The sequence below is a fragment of the Meles meles genome, chromosome 9, assembly GCF_922984935.1.
Source record: "Meles meles chromosome 9, mMelMel3.1 paternal haplotype, whole genome shotgun sequence".
Taxonomy (NCBI): domain Eukaryota; kingdom Metazoa; phylum Chordata; class Mammalia; order Carnivora; family Mustelidae; genus Meles; species Meles meles.
This window is the reverse complement of record NC_060074.1, coordinates 96,047,363-96,061,798: the sequence shown is the minus strand read 5'-3', so window position 1 is coordinate 96,061,798 and position 14,436 is coordinate 96,047,363. Positions and strand designations below refer to the sequence as shown.

The 14,436-nt window shown below is 35.9% G+C and overlaps 2 protein-coding genes across 13 annotated transcripts in view; one reads left to right on the top strand and one right to left on the bottom strand.

Annotated features, from left to right (window-relative positions):
- The window catches only part of R3HDM1 (R3H domain containing 1), a 208,406-nt gene that overhangs the window by 117,727 nt on the left and 76,243 nt on the right, over positions 1 to 14,436 (top strand). For 10 of the 12 annotated variants that reach the window (XM_046019038.1, XM_046019035.1, XM_046019032.1 and 7 more), the window contains 2 exons: positions 1,761 to 2,057; positions 10,021 to 10,144. In XM_046019038.1, coding sequence (XP_045874994.1) covers positions 1,761 to 2,057; positions 10,021 to 10,144 — 421 coding nt within the window. The remainder of the gene's footprint in view (positions 1 to 1,760; positions 2,058 to 10,020; positions 10,145 to 14,436) is intronic. The other 2 variants (XM_046019034.1, XM_046019031.1) reach the window with 1 other exon arrangement.
- LOC123950871 (guanine nucleotide-binding protein G(I)/G(S)/G(O) subunit gamma-5-like) lies at positions 7,193 to 7,583 on the bottom strand. The gene is made up of 2 exons (XM_046019335.1): positions 7,579 to 7,583; positions 7,193 to 7,511 (listed from the first exon to the last, which is right to left on the bottom strand). The coding sequence occupies exons 1-2, from the start codon at positions 7,581 to 7,583 to the stop codon at positions 7,193 to 7,195; spliced, it is 324 nt and encodes a 107-aa protein (XP_045875291.1).

Genomic DNA, 14,436 nt, shown 5'->3' with positions numbered 1-14,436 from the left:
GAGCCTAATATACTTTTCCCAGTGATGATGCTGTTATTTTTCTAGACTATATGGCATCACATTTTAACATTACTTTTCAAGTTAAATTGTAAGCTATATCTTAAAATCACTTGACACTTTTTAGAAACATTTTCTTTTATTTAGGAGTGTTTTTGTTTTGAGCTGGTGGCAGCCTTATTTAACAGCATCAGCTCTGAATGATTTTCTAAATGACTTCCAGTCTGAAAGAATAAAATTTTTCCAGCATTGAAAAGATCAAAAGCATCATCAAGAATAGCACAAAAGTAGGGGCACCTGGGTGGCTCAGTGGGTTAAACCTCTGCCTTCGGCTCAGGTCATGATCCCAGGGTCCTGGGATCAAGCCCCACATCGGGCTCTCTGCTCAGCGGGAAGCCTGTTTCCTCCTCTCTCTCTCTCTCTGCCTGCTTGTGATCTCTATCTGTCAAATAAATAAATCTTTAAAAAAAAAAAAAAGAATAGCACAAAAGTCTCAAAAATGTTTTGAAAGATAGTGGATTATTGGAATAAGAAAATGACTTTTTTTTTTTTTTGAGATGACACCAATGGTAGTGTATAGTTAAAATGTTTGGCCAGATTATTATGTAATTATAGCTAATAAGTATATTTTGGTACATTTTTCCCTTTTGAAAGTATTCGTTGAACTAGGCTAATAGTGCTAGAGTATGTCAGAGCAGCATTGGGAAGAGTAAACCACGTATTTTCAGTCACTGAATCAGGTTCCCCTTTTCAATCCCTTGTCTTCTCCGTAGCCATAGTGTACTTTGCAAAAAAAAACCCAGCAGACTGTAGAAATTGCAGACATGTCAACTTTGATCTGACACCTCAATGACCACAATTTTTTAAGTAACTTTTCCCAAATTCTCCTCTTAACAAATTGTGGCATATATTGTTGCCAATCTGTGGCTCTTTGGGAGCTAAGGGGATGCCATTTTAACACCATTTTGGTCATTTCAGCGATATTATCTAGACCACTCAGAACTGGTCTTTATGCTGTTGAGTCAGAGAAAACATTTGTCAGATGGCATGTTAAATCATAACCGTCTCTTTGCTAGACACCACTGCCTGCTCACTAAGTAGCAAAAGCAGTAGGAAACTGCTGTTTGGATTAATTTTGTATGAACATCTGACTTTAGGAAGAGACTAAAAAACACTAGGGAAGAATACTGTTTATGGCCAAATTATTTTTGAGAGATTAGAAGACTGGGGTAGGTAGATTTTATGTATTTTATTTCATTTCATTTTATTTCATTCTGCATAGAAGCAGAATCTTGTCTTTTAGGAAGAGAGGTAAAGAGTATAATTAGTACCATGCCTTGTTAGTTACCCAGTCCTTGAAGTCCCTTCAGAAAATGTTAACTGTATAATATAAATATGTCCAGTTTCACTTCCACGTCATAATGTGCCTTTAATCATCATTTAAATAAGTGTTTTTCCATTTTTTATTGTGAAGTGTTGCTACACCCTGCTCTTCTGCATGCTATGCACTCCACTAGATACACTTTCTAAGTAATTTGTCATGACAGCATTGTAATTTTCCTACCTCCCTGCCTTAGAGTTCTAATTTTATTGGAACTGTTCTATTAAATCATACCTGTTATAGATGTATGAGATCCATAATGAATATACTGCAAATTATCTTAAAATATGTGAAACGGGGTTTTTTTCGATAAGCTTGATAATAAGCTTTTTGGTAGGTGTGTATGGAAGGCGTACTCATTTCTGACTTTTCCCTTTTTTAGCAGGACAACCTTGGGTCTCAGTTTAGCCACATGAGTCTTGCCCGCCAGCCATCTGCAGATGGTTCTGACCCTCACGCCACCATGTTCCAGTCCACCGTTGTCCTTCAGTCCCCACAGCAGTCTGGTTATATCATGACGGCAGCCCCTCCACCACCGCCGCCGCCGCCGCCACCACCTCCCCCACCTCCCCTGCCACCTGGGCAGCCAGTCCCTACTGCTGGCTATTCTGCCTCTGGCCATCCTGTCAGCCAGCCTGTGCTTCAGCAACAGGGATATATTCAGCAGCCCTCACCACAGGTACGTCGCTTTTTCATCTTTTTTCTCCCACGGAAACTTCTTCATTTAAGATCAACTTAACCCTAATTAGAGAGCTTACTTTTAATTTCACATAGAGAGAATTTGTGACAATGTATAAACAAAGCTGGTCATCATCTTCCATTCTCTGGAGATTCTCGAATTACACTAGACAACCGCGTGACTAGTAGACATGTCAGTTGGATGGTTGAAAGTATGCAACCTTCGAGTTTCCTCTTGATTGATTTGTTTTGTTTTAATTAGCTTAAGAGAAACACAAGGTAAACACACTATAAACATAAAATGATGCATTTCAGAAAGAAGTAGGTTAGTTTAGAGAGAATTAACATCACAATACTAATAAAGCTTTATTGTTATTTTATATTTACTTAGATATTTCTTAATTTTTCTCAACAGTATTTTGTGGTTTTAATTATATAAGTATTGCATGTATTTTATTAAATATATCTCTAAGTATGTAATGTTTTTAAGTGCTTCATGGGGCACCTGAGTGGCTCAGTCAGTTGAGCATCTGCCTTCAGCTCAGGTCATGAACTCAGGTTCCTGGGATTGAGCCCCACGTCAGGTTCTCTGCTCAGTGAAGAATCTGCTTCTCCCTCTCTCTTTAACCCTTCTCCCCTCCCCCTGTTCGTCCCCTCCACCCCTGCGCATGCTCTCGTTTTCTCTCAAATAGATAAAATCTTTAAAAAAAAAAATGCTTAGTGGGGCGCCTGGGTGGCTCAGCGGGTTAAAGCCTCTGCCTTCAGCTCAGGTCATGATCCCAGGGTACTGGGATCGAGCCCCGCATCGGGCTCTCTGCTTAGCGGGGAGCCTGCTTCCCCCTCTCTCTCTGCCTGCCTCTCTGCCTACTTGTAATCTCTATCTGTCAAATAAATAAATCTTAAAAAAAAAAAAAAATGCTTAGTGTTCTAAAGGAAATTATATTAAAATTTCATTTTCTGTTCATCATTTGCTCATATGTAGAAATAAGGTTGATTTTTGTGTTTTGATCTTGATCTTGTCCTATGGACTTTCTAAATTTTATTATTCTGGTACTTTTTTCATAGACTGCTTAGGATTTTCCAAATCGAAGATCATTTCTACATACATTATCCTTTCCAATGCATATGCCTTTTATTCCTTTTTCTTGCCTTATTGAATTGCCTACAAGCTCTAATGTTGAATATACACACAACAGGAGGCAGTAAAATCCCTTGAATTCATTTATTAACTTAAAGCAATATTTTTAAAAGTTCATATCCTTCCTTGTTTCTAGTCTTAGGAAAAGTATTTGGTCTTCCATTATTAACTGTGGTATTATCTGAGTTTTTTGACCTCTGTCATGCCCTCCATCAGGCTGAGAAAATTTTCTTAGTTTGGTGAGAGTCTTTATCATGAATTGAGTATTAAATCTTGTAAAATCTCCTTTTCTGCATCTTTTGAGATGATCATGTGATTTTTCTCTTTTTTTCTATCTATACAGTGAATTATTGTGACCGACTTTTGAACGTTAATACTTTCAGGGGTGCCTGGGTGGCTCAGTGGGTTAAAGCCTCTGCTTTCAGCTCGGACCATGATCTCAGGGTCCTGGGATGGAGCCCTACATCAGGCTTTCTGCTCAGTGGGGAGCCTGCTTCCCCCTCTCTCTCTGCCTGCTTCTCTGCCTACTTGTGATCTCTGTCTGTCAAATAAATAAAACCTTTAAAAAAAAAATTAATACTTTGATTTGAGAGCACACTCCCACTTAGTCATGATAGAATATCTTTTTATATATCACTAGATGCGTTTTGCTTATATTTTCTTACAGATTTTTGCATGCATGTTCATTATGGGTATTGGTCTGTTGTTTGTGTGTAATGTCTTTTTTCAGGTTGTAGCATCAAGATGGCAGTGATACTGGCTTCCAAATGAATTGGATATGGTTGCCTCCTTCATTTCCTAAAACAGTTGGTATAGGATTCTCCTTAACATCCTTCTTAAATATTTGCTAGAATTCACTAATGCATCCCTTTGGACTTGGAGTTTTTTTGTGGGAAAGATTTTAAAATTACAAGTTCAGTTTTTTAGTAGATACAGAGCTAATCTAATTTCCTGTTCCTTTTTGGATTAAATTTTAAGTCCTTCATGGGGCACCTGTATCAGTTTGTCAGATTTATTGGCAAATGGTCAGTCATGATATCCCCTTATTATAATTTTAGTATCTTAAAGATCAATAGTGGTATTGCCTCTGTAATTCTTAATGTTGGTGATTTCACTCCTATCTTCTTTTTGCTTTATTTACTTAAGAGATTTATCAATTGCGTTGGTGTTTTTTAAAAACCGACTTAGGATTTCATTAATTTTGTATTCGTTTTCTAGTTGAATGATTTCTACTTTCTACTTTTACCATTATTTTCTTCCTTTTGTTTATTTGGGTTTCATTTGCTCCTTTGTGTCTGACTTCTTAAAGTGGAAGCATAGATCATTGATTTTTAGATTGTTCTTCCTTTCTAACATAAATTTTTAATGCTATAAATTTCCTTCTAAGCACCATTTCAGCTGCAGACCACAAAACAATGTGTTATGTTTTTGTTATCATTTCATTCATAATGTTTTGTCTCTTTTTTGTATGTGTGTGACTTTTTTGACAGATGATTTATTTAGAAGTATTATTTAATTTCCAAATATTTCAGGCTTTCCAAATACCTTATTATTATTGATTCTGTTTTAGTTTCATGTGGTCAGAGAATCTACTCTAAGATTTCATTGTTTTGGGAGTGCCTGGGTGACTCAGTCATTGTCTGCCTTCGGCTTGGGTTATGGTCCCAGGGTCCTGGGATCGACCCCCACATCAGGATCCCTGCTCAGCAGGGAGCCTGCTTCTCCCTCTCCCACTCCCCCTACTTCTTTTTTATTTTCTACATTTAAAAATTTTTTTTAAATTTTTTTTCCGTTTTATTTTATTTCTTTTCAGTGTTCCAAAATTCATTGTTTATGCACCACACCCAGTGCTCCATGCAGTATGTGCCCTCCTTAATACCCACCACCACTCCCCCTACTTCTGTTCCCTTCTCTCGCTGTGCGTCCCCACCCCCGTCCCCATCAATTAAATAAGTAAATAAATAGAATCTTAAAAAAAAAAAAAAAGATTTCTTTGTTTTGGAATCTCAAGTCTTATTTTATGTCCCAGTATGTACTCTTTTGGGGGAAGATTCGTGTGCACTTGAAAAGAATTTGTATTCTATCATTTTAGCGTTTTTGTGATTTCTTTTGGTTTTGTTTTGAGATAAAGGTCACATAATGTAAAATTAACAATTTCAAAGTGAGCATTTCAGTGACATTTAGTACATACACAATGTTTTGCATCCGTCACCTCTCTCTAGTTCCAAAACATTTTATTTTTATCACCCAGAAGAGAACTGTACTCATTAAGCAGTTACTACCTGTTCAGCCCATCCCCCAGCTCCTGGCAACCACCAGTCTCCTCCATTCTGTCTCTAAAGATTTGCCTATTTTGGGTACTTCATATTAATGGACTCATGCAATGTTACCTTTGTGTCTGGCTTCTTTAGCTTAACATGTTTGATGGTTAATCCACATTGTAGCATTTATCAGTACCTCACTTCTTCTTTTTTCTAAATAATATGCCATTATTTGAATATACCACCATTTGTTCATCTTTTCAACAGTGGATAGATTTGAGATGTTTCCACATTTTGCCCATTGTAAACAGTCCTGTTATGAACATGTAGGTACATGAGCATGTAGGTACATATTTTTATTCAAGTGTCCACTCATTTATTTGAGTTTATACCTAGGAATAAAAGTGCTGAATTATATGGTAATTCTATTTAACTTTTTGAGAAATCGCCAGCCTGCTTTCCATAGTGTCATTTTATATTCCCATCTACAATGTATAAAGGTGCCAATTTTTCCATATTTTGATAACACTATTTACTTTTTAAAAAATTGTTATTATTATCCTAGCCACCACATCCTGGTGATGTGAAGTGGGTACTTCATTGTGTTTTTTAATAATTTTATTTATTTTTTATTTTTTTATTAAGATATATTATTTGCTTCAGGGGTACAGGTCTGTGAATCATTGGTCTTACACAATTCACAGCACTCTCCATAGCCCATACCCTCCCCAATGTCCATAATTCAGCTACCCTATCCCTCACCCCTCCCAGCAACCCTCAGTTTCTTTCATGAGATTAAGGGTCTCTTAGGGTTTGTTTTACCTGTATTTCCCTAATGATGTTGATCATCTTTTCGTATACTAGACCCTCATCAGGTATGTGATTTGCAAATATTTGCAAATATCTATTCTATCAGTTGTCTTTTGACCTTTTGATAATGTCCTTAATATATAAAAATTTAACCTTGATGAAATTCATTTTTTCCATCTTTTCATTTTACTGCTCATTGCTTTTCTTGTCATATCTAAGAATACATTGCCAAATCCAAGGTCATGAAGATTTTATCCTTATGTTCTCTTTTAAGAGTTTTATGGTCTTTAGCTCCAATAATTAGGTCTTTTATCCATTTTGAGTTAATTTTTGCATATGATAATGAGGTATAAGGGTCCAACATCATTCTTTTGCATGTGTGTAGCTATCTGTTCTAGCATCACTTGATGAAGCCACTGTTCTTTTCCCATTGAATGGTTTTGGTACCCTTATCAAATATCAGTTGACCTTAAAAGTAAGAGTTTATTTCTGGACTCCTAACATTTATGCTATTCTCCATTTCCACCTTTGTGCCCATACTACACTATTTTATTACTGTATCTTTGTGGTAAGTTTTAAAATCAAGAAGTGTGAGTCTTCCAACTATTTTTTTTCAACACTGCTTTGACTATTTGCCTATATGGCTTGTGATTGCATGTAAATTTGATGATTGGCATTTCTTTTTTTTTTATACTAAGTATTTTATTGTATGCTGCTGCCAATATATATAAAACAATTACCTTTATGAAATAGAAATTTATGAGAATTCAGAGAGGTAGATGTTAAGGACTGACAAAAGTAAAAGTTTATATAGTATGGCTCATGTTACAGGGATAAGCTTTTGTACAGGCTTCAAATTTAGTTCTCCTTTGAATATTCACTGGTTCATGAAAAGTGGTCTAGAAAACCATCCAGAGATTCATTTTACTACAAAAAGGAACAGACTTTTTGGGGTCTGAATGGATTCGTACTTGAAGATACACCAGTTAGCAGGGGGTCGTGTTGAGCATTCTGCAGACAGAATTGTTTCAAATCTGCAGCTGCCTGGGAAACCTTCACGTGGTTGAGCCCGGCTTCCAGCCGGAGCTGTTGAACCACTTTCTTCATAGCGGCAACGCTGGAGGAACCAGACGTGGTGCTCTCAGGAGCGGGGCAGATTTTCGTGCGTGGGTGGATCTGTCGGTTCGTGGGTCGGTGGGGCCAGACGGTGGGGCAGCGCAGCGGGGGATGATTGGCATTTCTATTTCTGCAGAAGAGGCCACTGAAATTTTGATAGTGATTGATTTGAATCTGTGGATTGCTTTGGATATTACTGCATCTTCATATTAAATCTTCCAGTCTAATGAACATGGGATGCCTTTCCATTTACTTAGGTCATCTTTGATTTCTTTCATATTTTACTGTTTCTTGCATTTAGTATTCTCTAAATAAGTATCAGTTGAGCCAATATGGTTAATTCATGTCTTTCAAATCTTTTATCCAGTTCTATCAATAAGTGATAGTGGATTTGTCTATTTCTCTCTTAAATTCTGCCAGTTTTTTAAATAATACTGAAACCTATATTGAGCAATTTATAGTTACCATTTCTTCCTGATATTGACTCATCTCATTATGAAATGTTTTTCTTTCTCTAGTATTGTTTCTTGTCTTAAAACATTTTATCTGACTTTTATAGTGACTTCAGCACTCTTTTGATGAGCGTTTCAAGGAAAAGTATGCCTTTTCCACCCTCTAATTTGTGACCTTAATATTTTTTTAAGATTTTATTTATTCATTTTGAGAGACAGAAAGAGAGAGAGCAAAAGAGCATAAGCCAGAGGGAGGAACAGAGGGAAAGGGAGAAGCAGACTCCTCGCTGAGCACTGAGCCTGATATGGGAGTCGATCCCAGCACCCTGGGATCATGACCTGAGCCGAAGGCAGACACTTAACTGACTGAGCCACCCAGGCATCCCTGTGACCTTAATATTTAAAGTCTATCTTTTGCATATAGTTATATAGTTCATCTCTGCTGTTCTATCTTGTCTCATTGGAATGTATAGTCCTCTTAGCTTTAATATGTCTGTTGACATGGTTAGAGATAGGTATGCCACATTTCCATTTGTTTTCTATTTGTTCTGTCTCTGTTTTATTCCTATATGCCTCCTTTCCTGCCTTTTGTATTACTTGAACTCCTTCAGTGTCTTAATTTAGTTTTTTCTTTGGCCTTTTTAGTACCACGGTCCTTTAAATCTTATGTTTGCATGGTTTCTTTAGGGATATGAGATGTACCTTTAGGTTATTGCTGTCTATTTCAAGTTCATATGAAACTGCAAGTAAAATACAGCAGTCACATTAACAGTATAATTTTATTTACCTTCAGTTGTTTGTGCTGTTGTTGTCATATACATTGTGTGTGTATGCTTTATAAATAAAATATATCATGGTACGATTTTTGCCTTAAACAATGATGTCTTTTTATTTAAAGATTTTATTTATTTATTTGACAGTAGACAGAGAGAGGGGGGAAGCAGGCTCCCTAATGAGCCGAGAGTCCAATGCGGGTCTCAATCCCAGGATCCCGAGATTATGACCTGGGCCAAAGGCAGAGGCTTAACCCTCTGAGCCACCCTGGGTCTCTAGTGATGTCGTTTTTTAAGTAAGGGGGAGAAAAGTGTATACTCGTGTATATATACACATATGAAAAGCATAATAATAGATTACAATCTGAAATTAGGACATACCTATTGTTTGCTGATACCTCCAGGAACAATTAGGGATCATGTATGTATTGCATCTAATGGTTCAAAAATAGGAGAACGTTACGGTAAATTTAGGAGATTCTTGGCTTATAAGTGATTTAGAAATTCTGTATTCAACTGGTTTCCAGACAAAATAGTCAGTCGTTAAGATATTTACAGATGTCTCTTCTTTTAGAAGTACCTGATTAGAATAGTAGAACCTGAAAGAGCTTATGAAGCTAATAAAGTTAATTTACCACAAATTTCTGCATCACTGAATTAATTGTTTATTCCTTATTCCAAACTAGGTCAGATTACCTTAAGAGAAATGCACAATTAATATAAATAGCTCCAGAAGGAAATAAGATCAAGCTAGTCTTACTGGGTTTTTCTCCGGCTTTATTAAGTACAATTGCAAATAAGATTTGTATTGGCATTTTAATTTACATCAGAGATTTGAGAAAAAGAATGGGACCAGCGCAATAGATAGACTGGCTAATTTATATAATGATCGCAGTTCAGCATTCAGATTGAATGAGCTAGCATTGTACGTGTTCCAACCAAGATAAAGCTCGAAAAAGAATGTTAATTGCAAAGTAAGTTGCATGGAGTTGTGGATAGTAGAGCACCAGAAATGTAAATTTTTTAAATCCTCGACAATTTTCTTTACAGATAACATATATATATAGTAGCAGTTTAAAAACATTTATAGGAATCATACATACCAACTATAGGATAATGGTTTTTCTGTTGAACATAGGGCAAAAGAATGTTGGAGTGAGGCCTTAGCTATTTTAATAGTGTTCGGTTTTATAAAAGGAGAAAAATCTGAAACAAAAATGCCCCAAAACTTTAAACCTATTAAATCTAATTGCTAGGCATATTTGTAGGTGTCTTGTTATGTATATTGCATGCTTGAAACTTGGTTTTGGATGATACTAAAAAGAAGTATTATTCATTACACTCTTTTGTTCCTCAGAGAAGACGTTTCTACTGCAAATGAAATTGATTTTTTTTCTCTTGATACTTATCCTAGATGCCAGCCTGTTTCTGTGCTCCAGGCCACTATCACTCCAGTCAACCTCAGTATCGCCCAATCCCTTCTGTCCATTACAATTCACATCTAAACCAACCACTGCCACAGCCTGCACAGCAGACAGGTGAGTAATTATTTCTGAGGCTATAGTATCTTAGCTCTGGCTATTGCTTTTTTCATTCTGCTTTATTTCATTCTTACTATTAAGATATTGTCCCACTCTGCCTGTCAGGGGTCTCAGGTATGGCCCATATGAATATACAAACCACTGAGATTGAAAGAGTGGGCAAATCTTAGCACCTGCCAGAAAGTAAATCTGCCAGGTTTATATGGTAAAGTGTTTAGAGCCATCAGGAGAAGACTGTATTAGGCCAAGCAAAGTATGAGTGGCTTCCTGTTACTCACTGCCATTGTGGTAAAGCCTCCTTTGGGGCCCGATAATCCACCTCTGTTAACAACAAAAGAGAGACAATGCAAGCTAAGATGTCTCATAGGCAGCTAACTAGAAGCAAGGACCCAAATGACCCAACTCTGAGAATCTAGCTTGGTGGAGATACTCTGATGTCTTGGTCTCAGTATGCTTTTTAAAGGAATAATAGTCAAACTTTTTGTGTTTAATTTTTCGGTTTGCTGGTTGTATAGTGAAAGGTATTTTTAAACCAAATGCAGTCTAATACTAGGCATATCACATATATTAAAGCTCAAAAGATTCTTCCCCTTATGCTCCTCTTAAATTTTCTTTAAGCTTTCAGTGGAAACTGTTGTGACCTCAGTGTAAAAACCGGTCTTGACTGAATTCATTTCTTTCTGTGCTTCCCACTTCTGCCCTAGATGTGTAATAAGATACTTTTCAGTCTTTCATAACTCTAGCAGTTGAAGTGGAGTGTTTATTGGTATCTTTGAGGCCTTTTTAGCTGGTTGTCATTGTTGGAGGCTCTCACACTATATCAGCGTGACTCACTGAGGCCACATAACCCTCCACTTGGGCAGTTTCTCACTCTTGATATTATGTGCAAGTCTTAAGGGGAGCCGCAGTTTTAGGAGAAAGACGTCTGCACAGGGCAATCTAGTGAGAAGTATTTTCATTTCTCCCCACTCGTGTAGTTTTCAGTGATCATTGTGACTCACCAACTTCCTTAACCACAGAGGATTCTTACTTATCACCCCTGTAGGGGACCTTTCAGGTTCTTAATCCATTGTTCCTAGGAGTCATCTTATACTTAATAGAAGGTCTTCCCTTTTTTGTGTTACTAGCCCTGTATTGTATGTGTGAGAAATGTTCTTCCAAAGGATATTGAGTACAAACATTGTTCATTTTAGCCAACTTAGAATTAATTGGTCTTCTGTCTTAATTATGACTCCCTTTAGTTCAAGTTTTCCTGAAGTTTGATAATACAGTCTGCTTCAAATACAAATTAGTACTTGCTCAGTTTTGAAAGTCATCAGAAATTCTTGATATGGGAGCATTCATTGTGACACTGCTCATTCATTAGCTTTAAACACATTGTTATTTTATTCTAATAGAAATTATTTTCTGAGTTTTCCTGGGCCACAGTGACTGACTTTTCATATTGTTTTTGTTTTGATTTTCTTCTTTCAAAATTATAATACAGACTATAGTTAATGTCATGATAACAAAAAAGAAATTTACCTTCATTCTCCTCGTTCAAATATCTTCTGTGTAGCTGATTAACCTGGTTTATTAATATAGCCTATTAATGTAATGAGGCAAGCAGATATCCTTTGCTCTGTATTTGTGTGAGTTTATTAGTTTTGTTCTTTTCCATCACTAGATTTTTATTCCTCTGCATTGTCAAACTCCCTACAGAATTAAACTTTCAATCACAGGTCGAACCAGTGTGCTTTTAAAAATGCATCTCAGCAAAAATATTGCCACTTAATGGAAAACAACTGACTATGCCACTCCTCCCAATTGAGGGCCAAAATATCTGTGTTACAGATAGTAGGTGTTTTTATCATCAGTGATACTTTAACTGTGTATTTTTTTCTAAAGCTAATTATGGTGAGAAGGAAGGAAACAAAAGTAAGTTAGATTGCATCGGTATAGTACAGGCACCGAAGAGTATGTCTGAATAGCTTTTGACATTGTGTTTGAATCTTAAAGTCTTCATAGTGTAACATGTTATATAGAATTTGTCCTTCCAGTTATTTTATGTATTGTCCTCTCGGTTTACAGACTTAAATTAGTATCATTCAGTGTGAAGAAAAAAGAAATAAATCCTCAAAGCATCCTTATCTGAAAGCGAAAGAAATTTTAATAAGTACAATAGCAATTTCTCTTTAAAGAAGAGTTCTGTAGTGCCAGTGGCAATTATTGTGTTGGTAATTTTAACAGACCTTGTAGTGGAATTAGTAGGATTTGAACTACTAAAAAAGTTACAATCTAAACACTTGTTTGTAGTTAGCTAATGGTTATTTTTTATGTTAAAGCATACAGAAAAGTGTGCATTTATGTTTGTGGATATCCTAATGGAAAAGTAAAATGCAGTGAGAAATGGACAAGGCAACTTTTTCTGATTTTTTTTTAACAAATTTATAGCAATTTCTGTCTGCATAATTTACATTTTGATATGTATACATCATACTTTCTGGGTTTCATTTTTTTTTTATTCTTTTCCTTATATTTCCCTACATTCCACCATCCTGGTCAGATTAAAATTGGAAATAATTTGTTAACGTCTCTTACGTTTTTGTTTCTTACCATTTAGTTAAGAAGTATATTTTGTTTTATTGCGTTAAAGGGTAAAACTAATTGTTGAACCAAATAATGAAAACAATAGATTTGGAACAGTTCATCACTGGGGCACAAATAAATAATTTTTAAATGTTTGTATATGAATTTAAAGAAATTGTCCCCTAACTTAACAAATCCAGTGGAATTACATGGTTATTTTGGGAGTTTTGTTTTGTTTTGTTTTTTTGTTCTTTACCTATGGAATTAAGTAGTCTTAAACCGGGGGATATGGCAAGAGAAATAAAAAATTATCTGTTACTTTCCCTTTGGGGGCAGGAAGGTTGGGGAGATAACTCAAGGATAAAATGCTTTGGTCTTCTATCCCACATGTGTGCCAGAGGTCCACAGTAGTTATTGATCCTCTTGACAGTAAACCTCTCATCTATTATGGGAATTGAATTGAAAACAGCACTAATACTATTGCTGAGGAATGAATATACGTATCTTGTATTATGTATGTGAATCTGTCATGGTCATTCAAAACAAGCTTAAGTCAACCCCACTCAACAGAAGCAGAAAAAATTCTGGCTACATGAGGCTTTTCAGACAATGGATTGTAGAGTGTGAAATAAAATAAGAACAAAATCCTGACGGCCCTTACTCATTTTTAAATGGTACTAGATCTATCACTTAAAGCTTCTGGGTTTGTTTACTTACTTGCAAAGGGAGGTTTACTGTATTGTCTTTTGAAACCTCTGTGTACTCTAAAATTCTGTGATTCTGTGTTTCTATCTTATGTGAGTCCTTTTTAGTTCAGAAAGGTGGAATATTGGAAGACTGGTTTGCAATAGCTTAGTGACTTACTGTCAGTAACTGGAGTCACACAAGCAACTGTTTCAATACATATGGTTATTTGCCATTACAGTAATAAGAATTTATTATCTTAACCCTTTATCATAAAATTTACAGCTTGAATACTATAAAGTATACTACATATAAGGAGATTGAGATAAAGAAACTGTTCCTGCATATCACTTATAGCAAAGATTTTGGGTTTATGAGGCCCTGGCTGTTTTCTGTGTAGCCGCTTTCATTCTTACGACTCTTTTTTGAAAGGTTTGCAGCTTTACCATATATGTTTAATATTTTGCAATAATTGGCCTTGTTCCTGAGCTGTTGGATTCGGGGCCGTAGCACTGTCTGAGAGGTTTACATTTCTCACAGTGAACCGGTCTCTTTTTCAGCTGCTTCCTGGCTTCTTTTTACTCAGGTTTCCACTGCTTTTTTTCTTTCTTTCTTTCTTTTTTTTTAATGCTGTATTAAAGTATTAATATTTGCTTATATTTTCCATTATAATGCCTTTTAATCATGCATCATACTCAGAAATAGGGATTTGAATTTAAATGACAACCTTGTCTTAATATAATTTACCTTTTAAAATTTTGTGAAAACTATTGCTTTAATTTCTTTTAAAGCAGATTGGAATGGCAGTTTCAGTTTGGTTTATAGCTTTTCTTAAAAGTCTAATGTCTTAAGCATGCCAAACTCATTAGCAAAAGTCAAGTACATCTCTTTCTATATTGCTGCATAACTTTTAAAGAATATTAGTGTGCATTAATGCATGCTATCTAATGGACCTACGACATCTAAAAGCATCTGAAACTACTTGGGCTCTGACTGGGGATATAATTCAATTTTTTTTCCCCAAACTGTGATATTAT